This window comes from Calonectris borealis, chromosome 14, assembly GCF_964195595.1.
Source record: "Calonectris borealis chromosome 14, bCalBor7.hap1.2, whole genome shotgun sequence".
Classification (NCBI taxonomy): domain Eukaryota; kingdom Metazoa; phylum Chordata; class Aves; order Procellariiformes; family Procellariidae; genus Calonectris; species Calonectris borealis.
The window spans coordinates 21,059,915-21,078,112 of NC_134325.1; the positions used below are offsets into that span (position 1 = coordinate 21,059,915).

Genomic DNA, 18,198 nt, shown 5'->3' on the forward strand with positions numbered 1-18,198 from the left:
TCATTGACACTCACATCTTTCCCGCTGTCTCTTGAATTGGGTCGGGTGGAAACACCTCCCGCTGCTCCAGCGTGTCTGTACGTGGGCCAGCAGGTTCGTCCTGCTCCGAATTACTCTGCCTTCGCCTGGCTGCGGTGTTTGTTGTTGCACCGGTTTGTTTTCCCCAAAGAACAAAACATCCTTGAGCTGCTCAGAAGAGTTGCTCCTCGAGGACACAAAGCCCATCGGTTTGTTCCCTGGTGCTCGCTCTCCTTGCCAAGCACGAGACCTCTTCTGGGACAGCAACATACCCCCACGACCAGCAACCAGCTCCTACGTCCAGCCGAAAGCAAAGCGCACACCAGGTCCAAAAGCAAAACTGATCTGTTGGGGTCCTTCAGTTAAGAGAGTCTAGTTTGCAAAGCTATCTTATCCGAGATCCCGGTAGGAGCATCTGCCAGGGTGGAGCAGGTATTGAATCGAGAAGCCTTGCAGGACATAATGCTGGAGCTCTTCTTCTTGCGGTAGAAGTAGCTGCTGAGGTGGAACCAGAACTTGTCGTGGAGGGAGGCATAGATGAAAGGGTTGTAGCAGGCAGAGCTCATGGCAATCAGGTGACACGAGACCTGGATAACGTTGATGTACCTCTTGTCCAGGATGGTGAACTCCTCGTCGATGTCTCTGATGAAGTTCACCACCTGGAGGGGCAGCCAGCAGATAGCAAAGCACGCCACCGAGACGGTGAGCACCCGGAAGGTCTTCCGCTTCGTTTTGGTCCATTTGTCTTGGCAGGGATAGGCAGCGCCCGGGACGTTCCTCCTCCGCAAGTGGTAGGTGATGGCACAGAAGGAGACCAATACCGCCAAAAGTGGGAGCATGTAGGACAAGAGGAGCATCAAGCACGAGTACAGCAGCCGCTCTTTCTCTTCGTGCTTCCAAAACTCTTCGCAGATGATCATGTCGTGGCCGATGGTGTTGAGATCCAAGTAGTGGGTGTGCAACGACGTGGGAACAGAGGCCATGATGGAGAGTAACCAAATGCAGGCCACGAGGCAGATGCAGGACCTGCGGCTTATCCTCCTGCGAATGGGGTACGCCACCACAACGTACCGGTCGATGGCGATGGCGGTGAGGGACAGCACCGAGACGAAGACGGTGGCAGCCTGCATCAAGGTGACAAAGTAGCACATGAACATCCCGAAGAGCCAGCCCCGCACCTCGAAGGCGTAGGAGACGGTGAGGGGGACGCAGGTGAGGCACATGATGAAGTCGGCTGCCGCCAGGTTCCCGATCAGGAAATTGGTGGTGCAGTGCAGCTTCTTGGTGAGAGCGATGAGGAGGATGAGGAAGAGGTTCCCCGTGCACGCCACTGCCACCAGCGTGGCGTAGAGCGGGATGAAGAGGGGCTTCAGCTCCAGGAGGAGATCCAGGCCGGTGAAGAGAGGGGCTGAGCCGTTCTGCCAGGAGTCGTTGGGCAGCTGACTGTGAGCCATGCCGTCTCTCCTGCGGCTGATGCTGCTTCTCCACGCCTTGAAGTCAGAGATGAGATCGTCAGCCCTGAAGGGGAAGGAAACCTGCTTTGGTTGTACTTCTGGGCAGAAGAACCCGTCCCCAGGGTCCAGGTCCTCTTGCACAGACCCGTAGGGATGCACCGGCTGACTTAAAAGACGCTGTGACTTTTTAAGAGTGAACGTGCCCCACGGCAGACACAGCGGAGCTCCGGTACGGAGAAAACGGGGAACCCAGCTACGAAATGGTTAACCAGCCGGGTGCAGACCTGCGGGGAGCTGCCAGTTTGGAGCAGCAGGACAGGGACAGCAGCTCCTGGAGAGTAACCTGGGAGCTGCGCTGACATAAGGCAGAAATAAAAGGCACTCCTGCATTTTTTGCTTTTCATTTTTCCCCTGCCAGCTCCATCCCGACCTGCCAGCCCTGCCGCTGCCCTCCGGCCACCCGGCTCGGCAGAAGGGTCCTCTCCATCTCCGTGCCCTCCCGTCTCTCTCGTCCCAGCCCACCCCACCATTCCCCCGTCCCGTGGGGTTACTTTACCCCATTGGTTTTCTCTCCACCACCCATGGCGCTGGGGCTTCTCCTGCCCCGGGTGGTTTTCTCCTGCCTTCCCTTGTAGCGACCGCGATGGAAGGAAGAGTGTGGCTCCCTGGGCACGTCCACAAAACAGCAGCACAAGGGGGGTGATGTCAAATATATTCCAGCAGAAAGTGTAAGGAAATGAAGAATCACCCTCCAGGACCCTCCTCTTGGACCCCACGCTGTCAAATTTAACATTTCATCCCCCTCACCAGGACCTGGACAGTCGTCTTCTCCCCAGTTGGGGGGAAACAGCATTAATGAAGTAGCCCCCATAATTAACTGAGAGATATTATGGTTTTCTACCTCACGGCCGCACACGCAGCGTGCATGCGGTAACATGGGTCCAGGTCCCCCTGCCCGGGCTGGGAATACAAAATCCGGATCGACACTTGCAGCCGCGAAGCCAATGCGGTCATAAATTTAAAGAAGAAATACTCCGCTTCATGGCCGGCCCGGGGCCGAGCCAACCCCCCGCACCCGCCGGGTCTCTCTCCCGCACCCACCTGCGCGGGGGCCGGGGGTCCCTGCCCCGCCAGTGTCCCGCGGAGACGGCGGGGAGCGTTCCGTTCGCGGGCTGCTGCTCACCGGACTCCTCCGGCAGCCGCAATTCTTGCGTACATTTGCTTTCGCTCGGGTTTTTGTGCTGGTTTTTCTTTTTCCTGCGCCGATGCCTGAGCTTTTAAGCCGCGGAGGAAGAGGACGTCCCCACGCGCGGTGCTCGGCGCTCCGGGTATTCGCGGGGACGCGCACACCCCACCCCGCGGGACGGCCGCACCCCCCCGCCCGGCGCGGCTGCGGGGCGGCTGCGGGGAGCCCCCGCCCGCCCTCGGGGCCAGCTCCGGGAGCCCCCTCGGCAGGGAGGGGAGGGGAGGGGACGGGGCGGGCGCAGGGACCGCGCGGAGCTGCCGGGCGCCGGCAGCGGCCGCCCCGACGGGGGTCCCGGCCCGGGGGAGCGAGCGGGCGGGCGGGCGGGGGGCGAGGGCGGCCCAGCCGTGGGGTGGGGGCGGCCGTGGGGTGCAGGCAGCGTGGGGAGAGGGCGGCACGGGGTGAGGGCGGCGGGGGGCGAGTGCAGCCATGGGGTGCAGGCAGCGTGGAGTGAGGGCAGCATGGGGTGCAGGCAGGATGGGGTGCAGGCAGCCATGGGGTGAAGGCAGCCGTGGGGCAAGGGTGGCCGAGCTGTAGGGCGATGGGCACCGAACCACACGGTGCTCGTGGCCCAGCCGTGGGGCAAGGGCAGGGTGGGGTGAGGGTGGTCCAGCCATGGGTCGATGGGCACCCAGCCACGGGGCGAGCATGGCCCAGCCACCCGGGGCCACCAGTCGTGGGGTGGGGCACAGGCGTGGGGTACAATGTGTGCCCCACGGAGCTGAACCCCCGGAGCACACCAGCACCAGCCTGTCCCCAAAACCAAGCGGCTCCAGCCAACGAGCCAGCAAGGGCCAGGCGCGGGGGCAGCAATAGCGAGGGGCGGTGGGGAATTGCATCCAGGCCACAGCCACGGGGTGGGGGAATAAAAATGCCATTTTGCATTTTATTTCCTGGTGGAGAAGAAAAAGCCAAGCCAGGCCAGGATCCCAGCCTGCCGGGAGCAGCACTGGTACTGCCAACCCGAAAGGTGCTGGGTGCTGCCCGCGTCCAGCCAATCCCCCAGCCCCGCTTTCCACTACTGGGAAATTCAGCAGAATTGCCCCAAATGTGAAGGGGAGCCAGGGCCAGCCATCACGCAACTGGTTTTCTCTCCCCCAAACCACCAGCTTTTCCCATTTTTCCAGGAATGGCTTGGGTCACCTTTTATCACAGATGCACTCAAGAACCTCAGTGCTTGCAGGATCGGCACGGGGGCACACCAGGGATATGTGACCTTTTCAATCAACAGGCATTTACCTTGAAGGTTCCGTCAGTATTGATATTTTTAAGAGCTTGGGAAAAAAAACTTCGGCACTGAAATGCTTTTTGCACAGAGACTTGAAAAAGCTTCTGTAATGCACGTTGTGTGTTTAGGGACATGCAAGAATCAGGATTAGATTTTTATTACTTGGCAGTTCCCTCCTGTGTGTGTTTACAAGTAATGTAAATGTCTTTAAAACCAAATAAAACCAATCTCCCCATATGCTGTTCGCTCTTAGGATGAAGCTGTTAGGATTTAAAATGGCAGGTGTGCATTTCTTGTATCGATCTCCACCCATGTTCACTCCCTTTGGGTTGCAAGTCTCAGTTCTGAAGAGAGCTGGATGTATGGGCTCAGGACATCACCCAGCCACGATCAAAGGTGTTTTTCACAAAGAAAGGAGTATTTTGGGGTTTAGGGCAAGCATGATCCGTATGGCTGAAGTCACTACAACTTTTCCTCTCTTAAATTCAGTGTATGCCTGAGTGATGTGCTATTCCCAGTTCAGCCCAGGTTAGCTGTATGGGCAGAGCCTCAGGGGGTGGTTGGAGTTATTTTAATGAACTTTCTCCTTTTTAACAGAGATTTTGCATGCAGTCGGGGCCATAGGAGCAGGTCTTTAAACCGGGCTTAAGGTCAGGCAGCTCTGACAGCGCCCATGTGGAGCCTGGGCTGTTGCTCTGCTAAAACACTGCGATTAAAGCCAGCGGAGCAGCTGGGGCAGCATGGCTGAGGCTTCAGCTGTGCCTAAAGCAGCCAAAGGTGCTTCCAGAGGTGAAACTAATTCCCCAATTAGATACAGAAGGTCATGCCAGGCCTTTTCTGTAAGGGATTATTCATGTTCAACATTTCTTTTTGCCCTGTCCTCTGCAGAGCCCAGCAGGCTGGTGGGGCTGAAGCAATTCAGTGAAGTTAGAAATAGCTATTTAAGTGCTTCACAAAATTTGGGGGGGGGAAAATTACAGTGGGGAAAAAAACCAAACCAGGTTTGTTCTGCTAGTTGGGAGAGGGAAGAGCTGCCTTTGGTGGTGAGGGGGTTTCCATCTCCTTGGTGTTATGGTATAAAAGTGCTTTTGTTCCCATGGAAGAGCTCGACTGCGCCGATCCTGCGCTGCATACGGGGCAGAGGAGTGAGAAGGGGTGACCCAAAAATGTAAGTACCAAATGCTGGAGCTGCCGATCTGCCTGTCCTTCTCCTGGGAGCACCCGCCTGAAGGGGAGCTGGGGGTGTGCAGGGAAGAAAACCAGGAATCTTTTTCCCAACAGCCCCCTTAGCCGCTTTGCAGCCACACAAGCGTGCTTGTGGCATTGCCCACGCTCAGGCTCTTGCTCCGAATTTTTCGCCGTGGGTACGTCCCCACGCTGCCGCGCCGTGGCAGAGGTGGCGTGTCCCCTTCCGCACCCCGCTGAGCGCCGGGGGCAAAAGCAGCCCCACGCCTCGTGCAAGATGGCAACAAGCACAAAGCTCTTGGCAACCGTGAGCCGTTAAGGCTTTGCTGGAGAGGTATCAGGCACTGGCCGGGTACCCGGCCGCTACCAACTTCAGGTAATTAAATGAGCAGAGGAACAGCGACAGCGGGGGCGAGCGGGCTGGGGCTGGACGAGGGAAGGCTGCGTAGCCGAGAGCCAGGCGTGAGCACCTACCAGCCCTCCTCCTCGCTTTCCTCCTCGCCTTAAAAAGACCGAGGGCGGTGCGTTGGAAATCTGTTTATTTTCTGCCGGAATCGCGTGTTTATAGGGCAGATGATGTTGCATGAGGAAACTTCAGGGAATTCCTTCTTTTGCTCGAAGCTGCTTAGGGCCCTTCCCCGCCACCCTTAACCGCGTGTCTCCGAGCCGGGGCTTTGCTCTCCCGCTGGTTAAAGGTGGCTGCGGGCTTTTCCGCGGGGGCACGGATGAAGGATGCAATTCATAAACAACACGGGCATTCACGGGGAGAGCAGCGTCGCTCCTGCCGGCGTGAGCGGCGGCGGCCGGGGCCTTGGCAAAGCGTGACGAAGAGCCCGTGGGCTGAAACACAGCGGCAGCGTTCAGGAAACGTGGTGCAGAGTCCCAAAACGATATTCCTGTGCTGGAGGCTGAAATGTCAGGGTGCAGCGCAGGCGCTGCTGTGTGCAGGTCGCATCTTTCCTTCTGTAGGACCCGCTCGGAGCACGCACGAGCTGCCGTTTCTTTTCCATCCCCTCTCCCACCCCTCTGGCCACCTTTTCGTGCAACCTCTGCCACATCAGAGGTGTTTTTTCCACTCCAAGTTTCCTTCCAGAAATGATTTCCAGCTTATTTCAAGTTAGTGAATTGCCGCGCCATCGATTGACATGCGGGTAACGACTTCAGAAGCAGGGGCTTGGGAGAGATTAGCCTTAATTGGGCATTTATTACTGTAACACAGTTGCATCGTGTGATTAAAAAGAGGACCTGAGCATTGCTTTGATACTGATTCCAGCAGCAAGATGAAGTTAATACTGTACGACTCCTAACGAGATTTGAGTGGCAGACAATAATATCAGTGTCCAGTGACTCTACTAATTACTTCATTTCCATCACACTATGCAAGGGTGTCATGACAGGCTTGTGGTAACGAGAGCTGAAATTAAAGCCGGGGATAATTACCCTGTTGACCTGAGCGAGGGGCTGACGTTAAGATAGGGCAGATCGCCACCGATTAAAGGCTTTGTGCCCTTTGGTTTGTTTTTCAGCGTGGAGGGAGCCCACAGCAATCACGCTATGGAAAACCTTCTCTTTCCTGGGCCAAAAATGCTCCAAGATCAGCAGCGGGGCCGTTCGTTACGCAGGCGCGGACCTGCCCGCTCGCGGCTCTGCCCGGGGCGCGGTGCTGGCTCTGCCGGCTCCGCACGGGGCAGTTTGCGTCCGCAGGCTCAGCCTGGCAGCAAACCCGGCGTGTTGTTTTCAGGATTGGAATGTAATTTTTGTGACTCCCCAGACTGAAGCGGCTTGGATTTGCCTCGGGAATGGCAGGAGCGCGGGCCGGGCGTTTGCGGTTGTGGTTTCTGGGTAGGACTTGGGTCCTCGTCCCAGCTGGACAGGGAAGGGGTTGATCTCGGAGATACCCCAAAGCAGATGAAGAGTGAAAACAAAGCTGAAAATGTCTGCAGGTGCAAGGCGGGAAAGCCTCCCTGGCCAGCCCTCGCAGCTGAATTCCCCGTGGCATCTCTAAGGTTTTGGGTCATGTACTGCAGGGCAGTGGATTATGAAGGCACTGCAGGGGCAACAGGCATCCAGAAATCCACCCTGGGTTTGCAGTTTGTCCTGAAAAAAAATAAGCAGCCACTTTCCCCCAACCACAAACATCATCTTTCAGCTAAAATACTGTTACGAAGTTTTTATTAGAAGTGTCAGGACAAACATTGCAATTTTAAAGCTCTCAGCTATTCAGAAATACGCTGTCATGAAGCTGCTTTGGAGCAGTTATCGCCCCTCGTGAAAAGATTGAGGCTTTGTAATTTTTATCTTTTCTTTTTTTTCTTTCTCTTGTAGAAGGAAAAACAAATCTTTGTTTCTCCACAGGCATCGCCTTGAAGTCAGATGTATTAATTACTGTCTGCCCCATAATAAAGGAGTGCATAGTACCAGGGTTGCTTGTTGTTTAACGTGGCTGGGGTACCTGGCTGCCAGATCCAAAGCAGGTCGTTGCCCATCAGCTCAGTTTTCCTTGGAAGCCTCTATTTCCACGTGGAGGATCTTTTCCTTCATAGCTTAGTTAAGTAAGGGAAAATTAAAAATAATAAAGTGGAATTTTTTGGGGGTAAGAGGAATGGAAATTGTCAGACCAGTCCTAGGAGAAGTTCTGCAAAATTATGACTTTTGGCGAGAGAAGGCTGTTAACTTGTCTCAGTCTGATGGATGTGGGTCGGTGTTATTAAAGCTGGCTGAGAGCCGGCTTCAGAGGCGAGCCCTCATCCCTGCCAAATAATCAGCAGGAAGAAAATCATCTTTGTCTCCATATCACAGTCTGGCCGAGAGCTGCTGTTAATTTTAAACAGCAGAACAATCTGATAAGGAAAGCAGAAGGCTCTTGAAAGATCATTTGAGATGAGAGATGGAGTTTGAACATAACAGCAGAGTAACGAATCGCTGGGTGGCTGGGACAGAGCACTCAGCCGGAGGCTTCATCCGGGTCCGGACGCACCGCGCCAGGGCAACCCGGCGGCAATGCCAGGAGCTTTTCCCTCTGCACGTGCTTCTCCTGGAAAAGCCTTTTCTGACGTAATCTTTCCTGCTGCCAGAGACCCTGTAGGGTAAGTCAGTCTCATTCCAAAGCTCGTATTGCCCCGCACCAGGAGCTTCTGTGAATGGGTACAAGTGATGGGTTCGAAAGCTGCAACCCACCCCGATCCCCGACCTGTGAGCTGGCGACGCTTCTTGAAGCACCAGTGCTTGAGGCATCAGCCACGACATCCCGGTGTCCATCCTACCCCGTACAGATGATGACCAGGAATCAGAGTTTGCTGTGATTTTATCCTTTTCTCTGTGTGTTGATCACCAGGGTGGCTTTTAGAAATAATCTCAGGTTCCAGCACCTGCAAGAGATCTCCAGAGAGCAACCGGAGGGGGACTACGCGAAGCCGCTTCTGAAAACATCAGTCTTCCTCACCTTTCCTGCAAAATGGCAATCGCAGCGCAGACCTTCCTCCCACAGCAGGTTGCAATTTTTCCTAACCTGAGATCCTAGAGAGCCTGTCAATTAAAAAGCAGGACGGAATATTCTCAGCATCATTACACAGTGCTGCCAGCTCAGGCTTCAATCGGATTGACTTCATCGGTTCAAGTACACAGCGAACCACCTTTTTTTTCCCTGAATGGGTGGGTGGGAGTTCTTGGGAAAGCGCGGGGAGGCTCGGACTGCCACGAGCGCGTTTCTCAGCGTACGTCAAGCACAGACAAACGGAGCCGACCTTGACGTGCGCGGTCGTGCCGCTGGAGGCGGCTGCCCGTGCTCGTTTTCCCATGGATACGTGTGAATCCTAGTGGTGGGCTAAATTTGTGCATTGGCTTGTGCTTGATAGGTATGTTTAATGAATGTTTACAGCCAATTATATTCCACAGAGACACTAATCAGCCTCAGCCATTGCCTGATTATTTTTTTTCTTCGTCACTCACTGTTTTAAGTGCTGCTTTCAACAAAAAGGTGCCTGAGGCATCTGTTCTCCAGTCCCCTTTTCCTCCTCCCATGCCTTTCCTTGCTGCCTGACGTGCTCCGTTAGGCTGGCCGTCGTTTTGGCCAGTAATATCCGCAGCAATGGCCCTCGCGTTGCTCTGACGGGGCAGCAGTTGGATTGTCTTAGATGTCATTTTATTTTGCCCCATCTTGAAAACAAATTACCGGCAGCCTGATGATGGTGATGTGTTACCATACCGGTGCGATCCATCTCTCTGGGAAGTGTAAGGGGGTAGAGAAATGCTGCTTCATGCAGAGAAAAAGGTAAAATGTTGTCTTTAAAAGATACAAATCAGAGGGGGCTAACGTTTCTTTTGTGGTTACTGGTTTCTCACACCTGAAAAATCTTTTCCTGTATTTGATAGCAGGTCTTTGCCTGTGCATAACAGTCTGGACACGATGCTTTCAGACACTGCTACTGTGGACCCGTCTGCACCTACGGATAGTTTGCTGTTTCTCTATTGCTGTGCTGTTATCAATGGCTCGTCTTTTTGTCTAGATTGGTGCAGCTCCCAGCATGCAAATTATTTCCACATATAGTAAGCCACATATAGGAAGGCTGGAGTTGCTGGAGAGCAAAAAGAATCCCTAGTGAAAATGCTGCTTGTACCAGCAAGAGTTTGTTTGATTGGTAGGAGCTAAACAGCTTTCTTTTCCTAGAATAAACCATAATACTTTGAAGTGAAGTCCTTGCTAGTTAAACCACATGTAGCATCACCACCAAGTGCAACACACTGCCCGGATGCATCACGCTTCCTCACATATTCACAGCTTAAGCGATCTTGTAAAGAAGTGTTTAAGGGTTTTAACAGAGGAGTTCTTGCTACTCTTATAGGGATTTAAGTCTAGACCCATCCCAAGTCTAATTTCTTCTGGGTCAGTGTCCAAAGGGTGGACCATGTGAAAGCTTGTTCTTTTGACCACCTCTATACTGTAGTGCCTTCGCTGGATCTTGTCCCTTTCCTTGAGCAACATGGGGTTAGACTACTCAAGTGTGAATGTTTCTATACAGTAGAAGTGTGGTTAGGTTAAAACTAGATTAAAAAAATAGCTTGTGTGCTTCTAAAATAACTTTTTTTAATTTTTTTTTTGTTCTTAAGCGGATAGATCAGGTCTTTCAGTCCTACCGCTTACATCCCAGTTGAGTTAGACTGAGTCAGCCAGCCTTTGGAACAAGCCTGCGAATTGACAGGGCTGGATCTCTTCCTTGATCTGAAGGCAGTCTCCAATTACGTGCCAATCTATAAGCGCTTTGGCAGGTTTAATAGTCTGCTGAAAACATGCCACTGCAGTGCTTCAGCACCTAATTTACTGTCTTCTGCTGACATTACCAATCGACAGCCACAAACAGAGAAAACCGGTATTTCTTCCCGACTCGTGTCCAGCATGACAACTGCGCAAAACCACGCCACGCTGTCCCGTGCTCCTTCGGCTGTCTGGCCGTACCAGAGCCGGCAGAGCTGGTATCGCACCGCTGGAAGCCAGCCGACCCGTTCACCGCACAGACACGGGGCTGCTCGGAGTGGAGCTGGCGCACGCCTCGGGGCTGGAGGCTCCCTGTTGGAAGTGGATGCGGCTGCTCACGAAGGTCTCTTCGCTTGTCCGTTGAAATGACCAGCGCTAGTTCTTTTCTCCTCCTCCATCACAAAGCATTTGTTTGACCTTCGGGCCTCCATCCTGCTTGGTACTGATTTATTCTGGTCTCTTCTTTTTTTACTGACAGTCCCTGGACCTGATGGAAATGATCAGTGCCTGTTCTCCGTGCGCAGCAATAGGACTTACCTGCCATCCAGGCAGAGTCTGCTTTACAAATGCAAAGGGTCAAAAGAGCTGGTCTTCCCTGCTATGTTTAAACAGATCCTCCTGCACAAGAAGCTACTCAGAGTAGCTGATATTTTGGGCAAACCAAGGCAGATGACCTTCTCATTCTTCAGTCATCTTACAGACAGATGTATGTAACCAACCAGCAAAGGACCTATGTATGTCTTGCCAGAATATCAATGCAAATTCAAAGACCTCAGCTAATTCTGTTTTTGGACAACGATTCTTCCCCAGACTCTTTCCTTGGGCTTCTGAGCTATTTTTAAAAATGAAATGGTGAGAGCTACTCTCCCTAAGGTCCCTCTCTAGAGGAAACATGAGGTTATGTGGACCTGGAACTGTAAGTGTTTCAGTACAGTTATTTTGAATACATTTCTTTCTCAGATAGCTTTAACGGGAATAGACAAAATAATATAAAGCATCTTCACAGTCATTGCTAATCACAAGAAGGAAATGTATTGACTATGAAATAGCCTGGGTACAGACAGAGAAATTGCATCTTTCTCTTTGTACATACCATTTCTGGTAAATACTCAGAAGCGTCTTTGTTATAGCTTGACGTCACAGGTGAGAGAGATTTACAGCACTGTATCTGTACAGGAAAGCAGACTTATTTTTAGAGTTAAATTAAAAGGGATATTGAAAAGATGACAAAAACCACCCTCCAACAAGACACGAGACTTGCAAGTCTTGTATCACTGACATTCAGGTGATTCACGGTATTTCTCAAGTCTTAAAAAAACAAAAAAAGTGTTTGTTCTACTGGAGAACTGTTCTGTGAATGGTGAGCCTGGTAGGTGGTTATCCTGATAAAGCTGATCGTGGAAACAAACACTGAGTCATGACACTGAAGGAGAGGCACCAAGAGAATAACAGCTGCCAGTGAATGAGATAATAGCACCATTTATAATTGCACAGGAAACAAGGAAGGTGTACAAAGAAGCTACTTTTAAAAATGTATTTTCATACAGGTACATAATGAACATGGTATGAATCTAGTGTGCCTAAACTGCTAGAACTACCCCTACAATTTCTGTCTTAACTAGCTTTATCTGACAGAAGATGTACACTGCTTCCCTCTATCGACCTTTAGTGTCAATGCCAAGACAGAAAACACGGGTTAAAGAAGCATCAGTCTTATATGTAAGTACATGATTACAGATTCTTTGATTAGTAATGGGAAATAACCCTCTGCAGAGTTAGACAGGATGAAAAACAATTAAATTCTAGAACATATTTAAAGTCAGATAATTTTATGCAAGTTTGTGATGAAAACAAGTTATTTGTAGCCTCCCTGGCTATCGCTCTTGGTTTCCCAATACAGGATCTCATCCGACCCTCTTTTGGAGAGATAAAGAACAGATACAAAATGACCAATGAGAGAAAAAATGCTCCCCCTCCAGCCTATTCTCTAATAGAGAGTTTGGCCAATAAAGTGGGATACTTAGGAGGGTACCTTACATAGAGAGGAATGTTAAATAGTTAAAACGTCAATGATACCATCAATTTAATGATTGAAATGATAGCTTCCTTTAGGGTTCCAACTTCATGTAGGTGAAAAATGTGTCTCTTCCTCCAGGCACAGCTCAGGGCCAACTCAGACCTAAATAGTGAAGGTCTACAGAAAACACCACAGTGGACTTTGCAGGAAAGAAAAAAAAATGCCCAACTGAGTAATAAAAAAGGTACAAGACAGGAAGAAAAACTGATTCAGTGGTTTTATCTGTTCTACTCTAGACCATCATGTTTTCTGATGCTTCTGAACAACTGGGGTTTTTTTGTTTAATATGTCTCCTGACGAATTACAAACAATTCACATTCAGACTGGAATGATTAGGTTGCTACAGGCTGGGAGAAGATCAAAGTAAAATTTCAGTTCAGCATATGCTGTGTCACAGGCGTTCCACTCTTGTCCATAACAAATGCCAGTCACTATCTCTGGAGGTCCAGAGCTGGGTTTTTTTGTGTGTTGGGGTTTTTTTGTTTTTAAATGACTGATAATTGGCACTTTTGCCCCCCCCCCGCCCCGCCCCGCCCCATTATTACTATCATGGGATACAACTTCATCAGGGTTCGGACAAGAGGCAGCTCTGTGGCATGGCTGGAGCACATCTCACTGCTCTGCAGCTGGGGGTTCCTCCTCCGTCTCCTGCTTCTCTGGCTGAGATTCTGGAGGGATGAGGTACTGTACCTCCTCAGTATTGATTGCCACTTTATCAGGTTGCAGCCATCGCTTTAGATGTTCTAGCGTGCTGAGGAAAAGCAAAGACACAAAGTGAAACAAGAGAGCAACAAAAACTCACAGGAGTGTATGAAAACAGTGCCAGGAAAATCCTCAATACGTATTTCTTGCACCTCTGTAGGTATTCCTGTTGCCAGACATAAGGTCTATCATGAGACTGATCTGTGTGCCAGAGGAGCAAGCAGGATCTTTCATTCTACAAAGACATTCTGCTGCAGTTGGGCTCTTTAAATGGTGGTTAGAAAAGTTTTATGCTCCAACTTTTCTCGATGAAAAGAATCCTTAGCAGGTATATTGATCTTTACGTTCTTGAAATACTAGTCTGTCTCTGTAGCCAAAGACTACAATTCAATTTCCAGCTTTCTGGGCTGGATGTAAAAAAACTCGTGTTTAAACAAACATACAAAACCCACAACTACCTATTTGTGATGAAGATTAGGAAATCTAGGGGGGAAGGGAGGGGAGCAAAACCAAAACAGGAAGCACATATAAAAATGTGTGACCATTAATAACACCAGAAAATTAAAGAAGAAAAAGGCAGTATGGGTACATTCTAGAATGCTAACCATACTATGGATTCTATAGATGTTTATAAATATATACTAGCATAATTCTTACAGCTGATCTCACAATAACTGGTCCGACCAGAACAGATCTACCCCATCTTTGATTAAATGCTGTCTATAAGCCTAAAAGTTTAACATTATAATTCTTAAGTGTGTGTGTGTGTATGCTCATTTTCTATAAGTGTGATGCAAGTCATTCAATACTGCCACAACAAAATTAACTTGCTCTTGCTCTTTCACAAGAGCAGAATTTCACTTGGTAATGTCCTTAAATTATCTGTGTGCTCAAAAGTTAAGGCTTGTTTAATTACATTGGTGGGTGAGAATCAAATACTTGGGCATCATTTGGAAGTGACCTCTAACTTCATAGTCAAATTCTAGGGAGGAAAATTCTTTCATGAATAACATTCCCAGCCTTTAAAAACAGAGTAGAAAGAGCACATACATCTACAAACGCTTGTTTTTAAATATAAATCACATTGAAGTTAACTGGTCAAAGAAAGAACCTAAAAACTCCTTATAAACATGGATTATTTTTCATACCTAAACTCCCAAACTAGCTTAAGTAGATTTTCTTCAAGGGACAAAAATAATCTTCTTTGCAGCTAGAAGCAATCATGAAAAATGTCAGCTCAGAAAGCAGAAATATGGAGAGCATTATAAGTGATTGGGAATGTGAGATCACTGAAGAAAAGGACTCTCATCTTAATTCATACATCATCTGTAAAAGGGTAAAGGGTGAGAGAGCAGAAGCATTATAAGAGAGGCACGGAAGGGAGAGCCACTCAGGAAATCTAATCTCAGGACTGGTACCAACCCTGTTAAGAACTTCAAATCCCACTTGTGTCTGAGGCAGTGCTTAACTGGGCCCTTACAAAGACGCAGGGAATGGCCTGGGGTTCACTTTTAAAGTTAAGCCTTAAAAAAAGCAACCTGAGACAGATTAGACATCTCCTCCTCCACTCCATTCCTGCCCTACCCCAAATCTGACAAGGGAAATTATCAAGTAGGTTCCAGTTGTTTCCACGCTGGATCACCCCAGACTGAGGGACGCAAAAATCGGTGAACAGCACTGAAAGTTCAAACCCTACATGCTCTGTGTGTCCCCCTCTAGTACGATGCAAATGGTCATTATCAAACTGCTTCAGAAAGCCTGTGAGAGCCTTACCAAGTTGCAATGAGATGTTATTTTTGCCATAATGCCCTATCACGAGTCCTGACAAAACCTTATTTTAGTTTTTAAGAAATAAAGTCTGTTTGCCAACACAGTAAGTGGTAATGCCTTCTCATCAAGTTGCTTATTACCTCTCATCAGAGTCATGTCCCTCTACATAAAATTCAGACTCAAACTTCTCCTGCAGGAACCTGTCCCAGCATTCCTTCTTAGCCTGGGAGAGGGTGCGCAGCATATCCTTGGAGGTCACCTCTTGAGACAAGCCTTTAATTCTCATCAGTCTTCTCTCTGCAAAGAGGCAAAGGAGGGGTCTTTATTATGTTTTTCTGAAAGGGAAGAAAAGAAGTATCTGGACTTCTATATCAAAAAACTTAAATTAACTTTTCCAGACTAAGTCATATTTTAAAAGTCATTTTTCCCCCTGTATTTCAAGTCTGCATGACTTGTATGTATACAAGATGGTATTTTTTAGGTGATGCTTCTGAAGGAAATAAGGTTTATGCAATCAGTCAACTGCCCATTTTTGAGTTTTAAATAACTTTCACACCTACTGTGCAGTTTCCATGAAATCACAAACGGGGGTTCAGATCTCACAGGCATTAAGTTCCCACAATTTTAATGCAAATTGGCATGGAATATAAATCACACTAATTGTAGTGTGAATCCAAATAATGCCCAAACAGAGGAAAAAAAAAAAATTGAAGGCAGCGGTATTATTAGTTGGTTATCTCACAACAGAATGTGATATTGTGAGTTTCTCAGCCATAGGGGATGATGAAAAGCGCCTCCTCACCAGAGACAGGGTAATCCAGCTGCAATACACAAAGCTACAAGAAAGCAAATTTCATTAATTCCTCTGGTCACAAAATCCCATTATAATTAACAGGATCCTCAAACTGGGTCAGGTATTGACTTGTAATCACACTTTTTACTGAAAAGCGTACCATCATTAGTTGAATTGGGCTAGTTCAGAACACTGTGGCCCAGCTGTTGAGCTTTTTGGAGGTTGTCTTGTGTCGCAAAATTGAGCTGTCACTGAAAGTCTCTGGCCCTAGCAATTCAGACGATTTGAATTATCTTATCTGTCCAAACATACTGCCAGGCTGATGCTATGATTTCACAATCGCTAATCCTGGCCAGGTACAAATTAGAACAGGTTTATATATCCGTTGACTTAGCCAGAATATACAAAAGAACTTTGTGCTAGTGTTATGCTTTCATCCTAGCTATAAGAAAACAGACACAGATCTAGTCTGAAACCTGCTCGTAAAAATTAATCCACTAGCATTTTCTGAACAAGTTGGAACTGCAGCAATAATTAATACCAGAAGAGCTATTTATGTCTTGTTGCTGTGGACCCTTGATCTGATACGAAGAGCTCTACTTAGTGTACTGAGAAATCATAGTCTAAAACAGCAACTAAGGCAATATGGAAGCTCTAGCAGAAATAAAAGCTTAAAAAGCCACTTCTGCCACCCATTCCTCCTGGCCTGTTTCTGCATGCAGCCTCTTACGCAAGCCGAGACAACTACGTGTGTGGCTGCACTGCAAACCAGGTTACAAACTGACCCAAGATAAAAGTAACTCCACAGGAGGGAAAGAAGGGGAAAAGAAGAGCCATAAAGATGGAATGTTTTGCTACGAGTGGAGGAAGTAGCAGTCCAACTGCTGGAGAGCAGGGGAACCCCAAAGCTTCCTCCTAACAGGCAAGCGCAGCATCCGTCCTGGGGCTGAATGCTGTTGTACAACGAGGCCTCTGAAGGAGCAGGAAATACTTAGAACTGGGTGGTAAATTCCATGCCCTTAGAGCTAAATGCTGCAGCGCTTAGCTGCGCTAGGATGTTAGCTCCAGTACTGGTAACCTTATCATCCCTCGTATCAAGTGTTTCTATCAGGTGTTACACTGTTCACAATCAATTTACGGCTTTATAGATTATGCAGGAATTAAGAGAAGCAATTGCGCAAAGACGATCTGCATGATCTGTCATGTTAAAATACAGATTCTAGCAGGCGTGATTGGGGAAGGCACCAGAGCTTCCTTTCCCATACCTGTCCCGCTCCTCTCCAGCCAGAAAACAGGTCACAGAAAGAAATTTCACCTTTCTCTTTCCACTCAGAAGCGCCTCCCGAGATTCCATAAAAAGAATAGGACAAATACCGGTAACACAAAACCACACGAGTTCAGAATGTATTTCCCCTCCCCAAGTCAACTACAGTGGAACTACATGCTCTCGGGAGAAAAAACAGCAGTGTCCCTACCCCACTTATTTTGGGGGAAAAAACCAAATTCTTTGGTTTGTACTTGATAAAAAGTTCCTTTCTGTAGCATAGCTGAAGAAGCTATGACAGTGCTTCTCATTTCCACTAATGGACTTGCAGGTGCTCTGTTAAATAGTTGCAAGACATCTTTCCAACCAGAGCTGTGAGCACCGTCACCTCAGCCACATAAACAGAGCCAGAGCTGTCATCAGGCACCTAAGCAAATGGAGACATCGAACCCTTACCAGACACTCACCTAGGGATGCTAAATACACCTCTGAATCATTCAGGGGTGCCCAGGGCTTCGGATTTGTTTGGGAAGAGCCATCTGATCCACTGCCCTGGCTTCCTCCGTTAGCGTAGGAATCCATGAAGGAGTCTGTAAAAGCATTGCTAGCATCCTTCTGGTCGGGATGTGGCAGACACGAACAGATTTCAGCCCAGAGGTCTTCGCTGGACCTGGTGACCACGGAGTCAACGCTCTCAATCATTCTCATCGTGAAGTCCTGAGGTGGGGGGAATTAACTGATGAATACCGAGCAGAAAACCCTCTCTCCCAGGCCTCACCCTATCCACCCCCTCTGCCCAGGTCACGTCACCAGATGTTTTAGGGACCTCTCATCCCGCCGGGGAAGCGTGGCCTCCCTCCAAAGTGCGATGACACGCTCCAGTGTGTCGCATTTATACCCAAGGACCCAGCGAGCCCCTCGGGGCCTGAGGGACCCCGCAGGGAGGCAGGCCGCGCTGCCCCTGCCGGCACGGCGCCCCCTCCGCCCCTTCCTTCCCCCGGAGGCCCCTGTCACCACCGCTCCCCGGGGCCGCCCGAGCCTCTTCCCCGGGGACACGGAGGGGCCGCCCCGGTCCCCGCACCCGCCTCGGCCACCGCCACCGCTGCAGCCGCCCGCACCGTAAACACGGGAAGCCGCAACGGCTTCTCACCGCGCCTCGATTGGCGTCCGGGTCTGGCCAATCGCCGCGCTCCCCCGGCGGCGGGAGGGCGCC

At 49.6% G+C, this 18,198-nt stretch overlaps 2 protein-coding genes across 6 annotated transcripts; both read right to left on the reverse strand.

The window, feature by feature from the left end:
• Positions 1-380: 380 nt before the first annotated feature.
• On the reverse strand, positions 381-1,709 carry LOC142088017 (prolactin-releasing peptide receptor-like). The gene has a single exon (XM_075162824.1). The coding sequence runs from the start codon at positions 1,470-1,472 to the stop codon at positions 381-383; it is 1,092 nt and encodes a 363-aa protein (XP_075018925.1). The 5' UTR covers positions 1,473-1,709.
• Positions 1,710-11,842: 10,133 nt separating this feature from the next.
• On the reverse strand, positions 11,843-18,173 carry CCDC32 (coiled-coil domain containing 32). 5 transcript variants are annotated; one of them, XM_075163651.1, is made up of 4 exons: positions 18,104-18,173; positions 17,453-17,702; positions 15,069-15,225; positions 11,843-13,207 (listed from the first exon to the last, which is right to left on the reverse strand). In XM_075163651.1, the coding sequence occupies exons 2-4, from the start codon at positions 17,691-17,693 to the stop codon at positions 13,069-13,071; spliced, it is 537 nt and encodes a 178-aa protein (XP_075019752.1). In that variant the 5' UTR covers positions 17,694-17,702; positions 18,104-18,173; the 3' UTR covers positions 11,843-13,068. The 5 variants fall into 5 exon arrangements, with proteins under 5 accessions (XP_075019752.1, XP_075019753.1, XP_075019754.1 ...); XM_075163652.1 differs by having other exon boundaries at positions 18,071-18,116; XM_075163653.1 differs by having other exon boundaries at positions 18,067-18,116.
• Between the last annotated feature and the right edge of the window lie 25 nt (positions 18,174-18,198).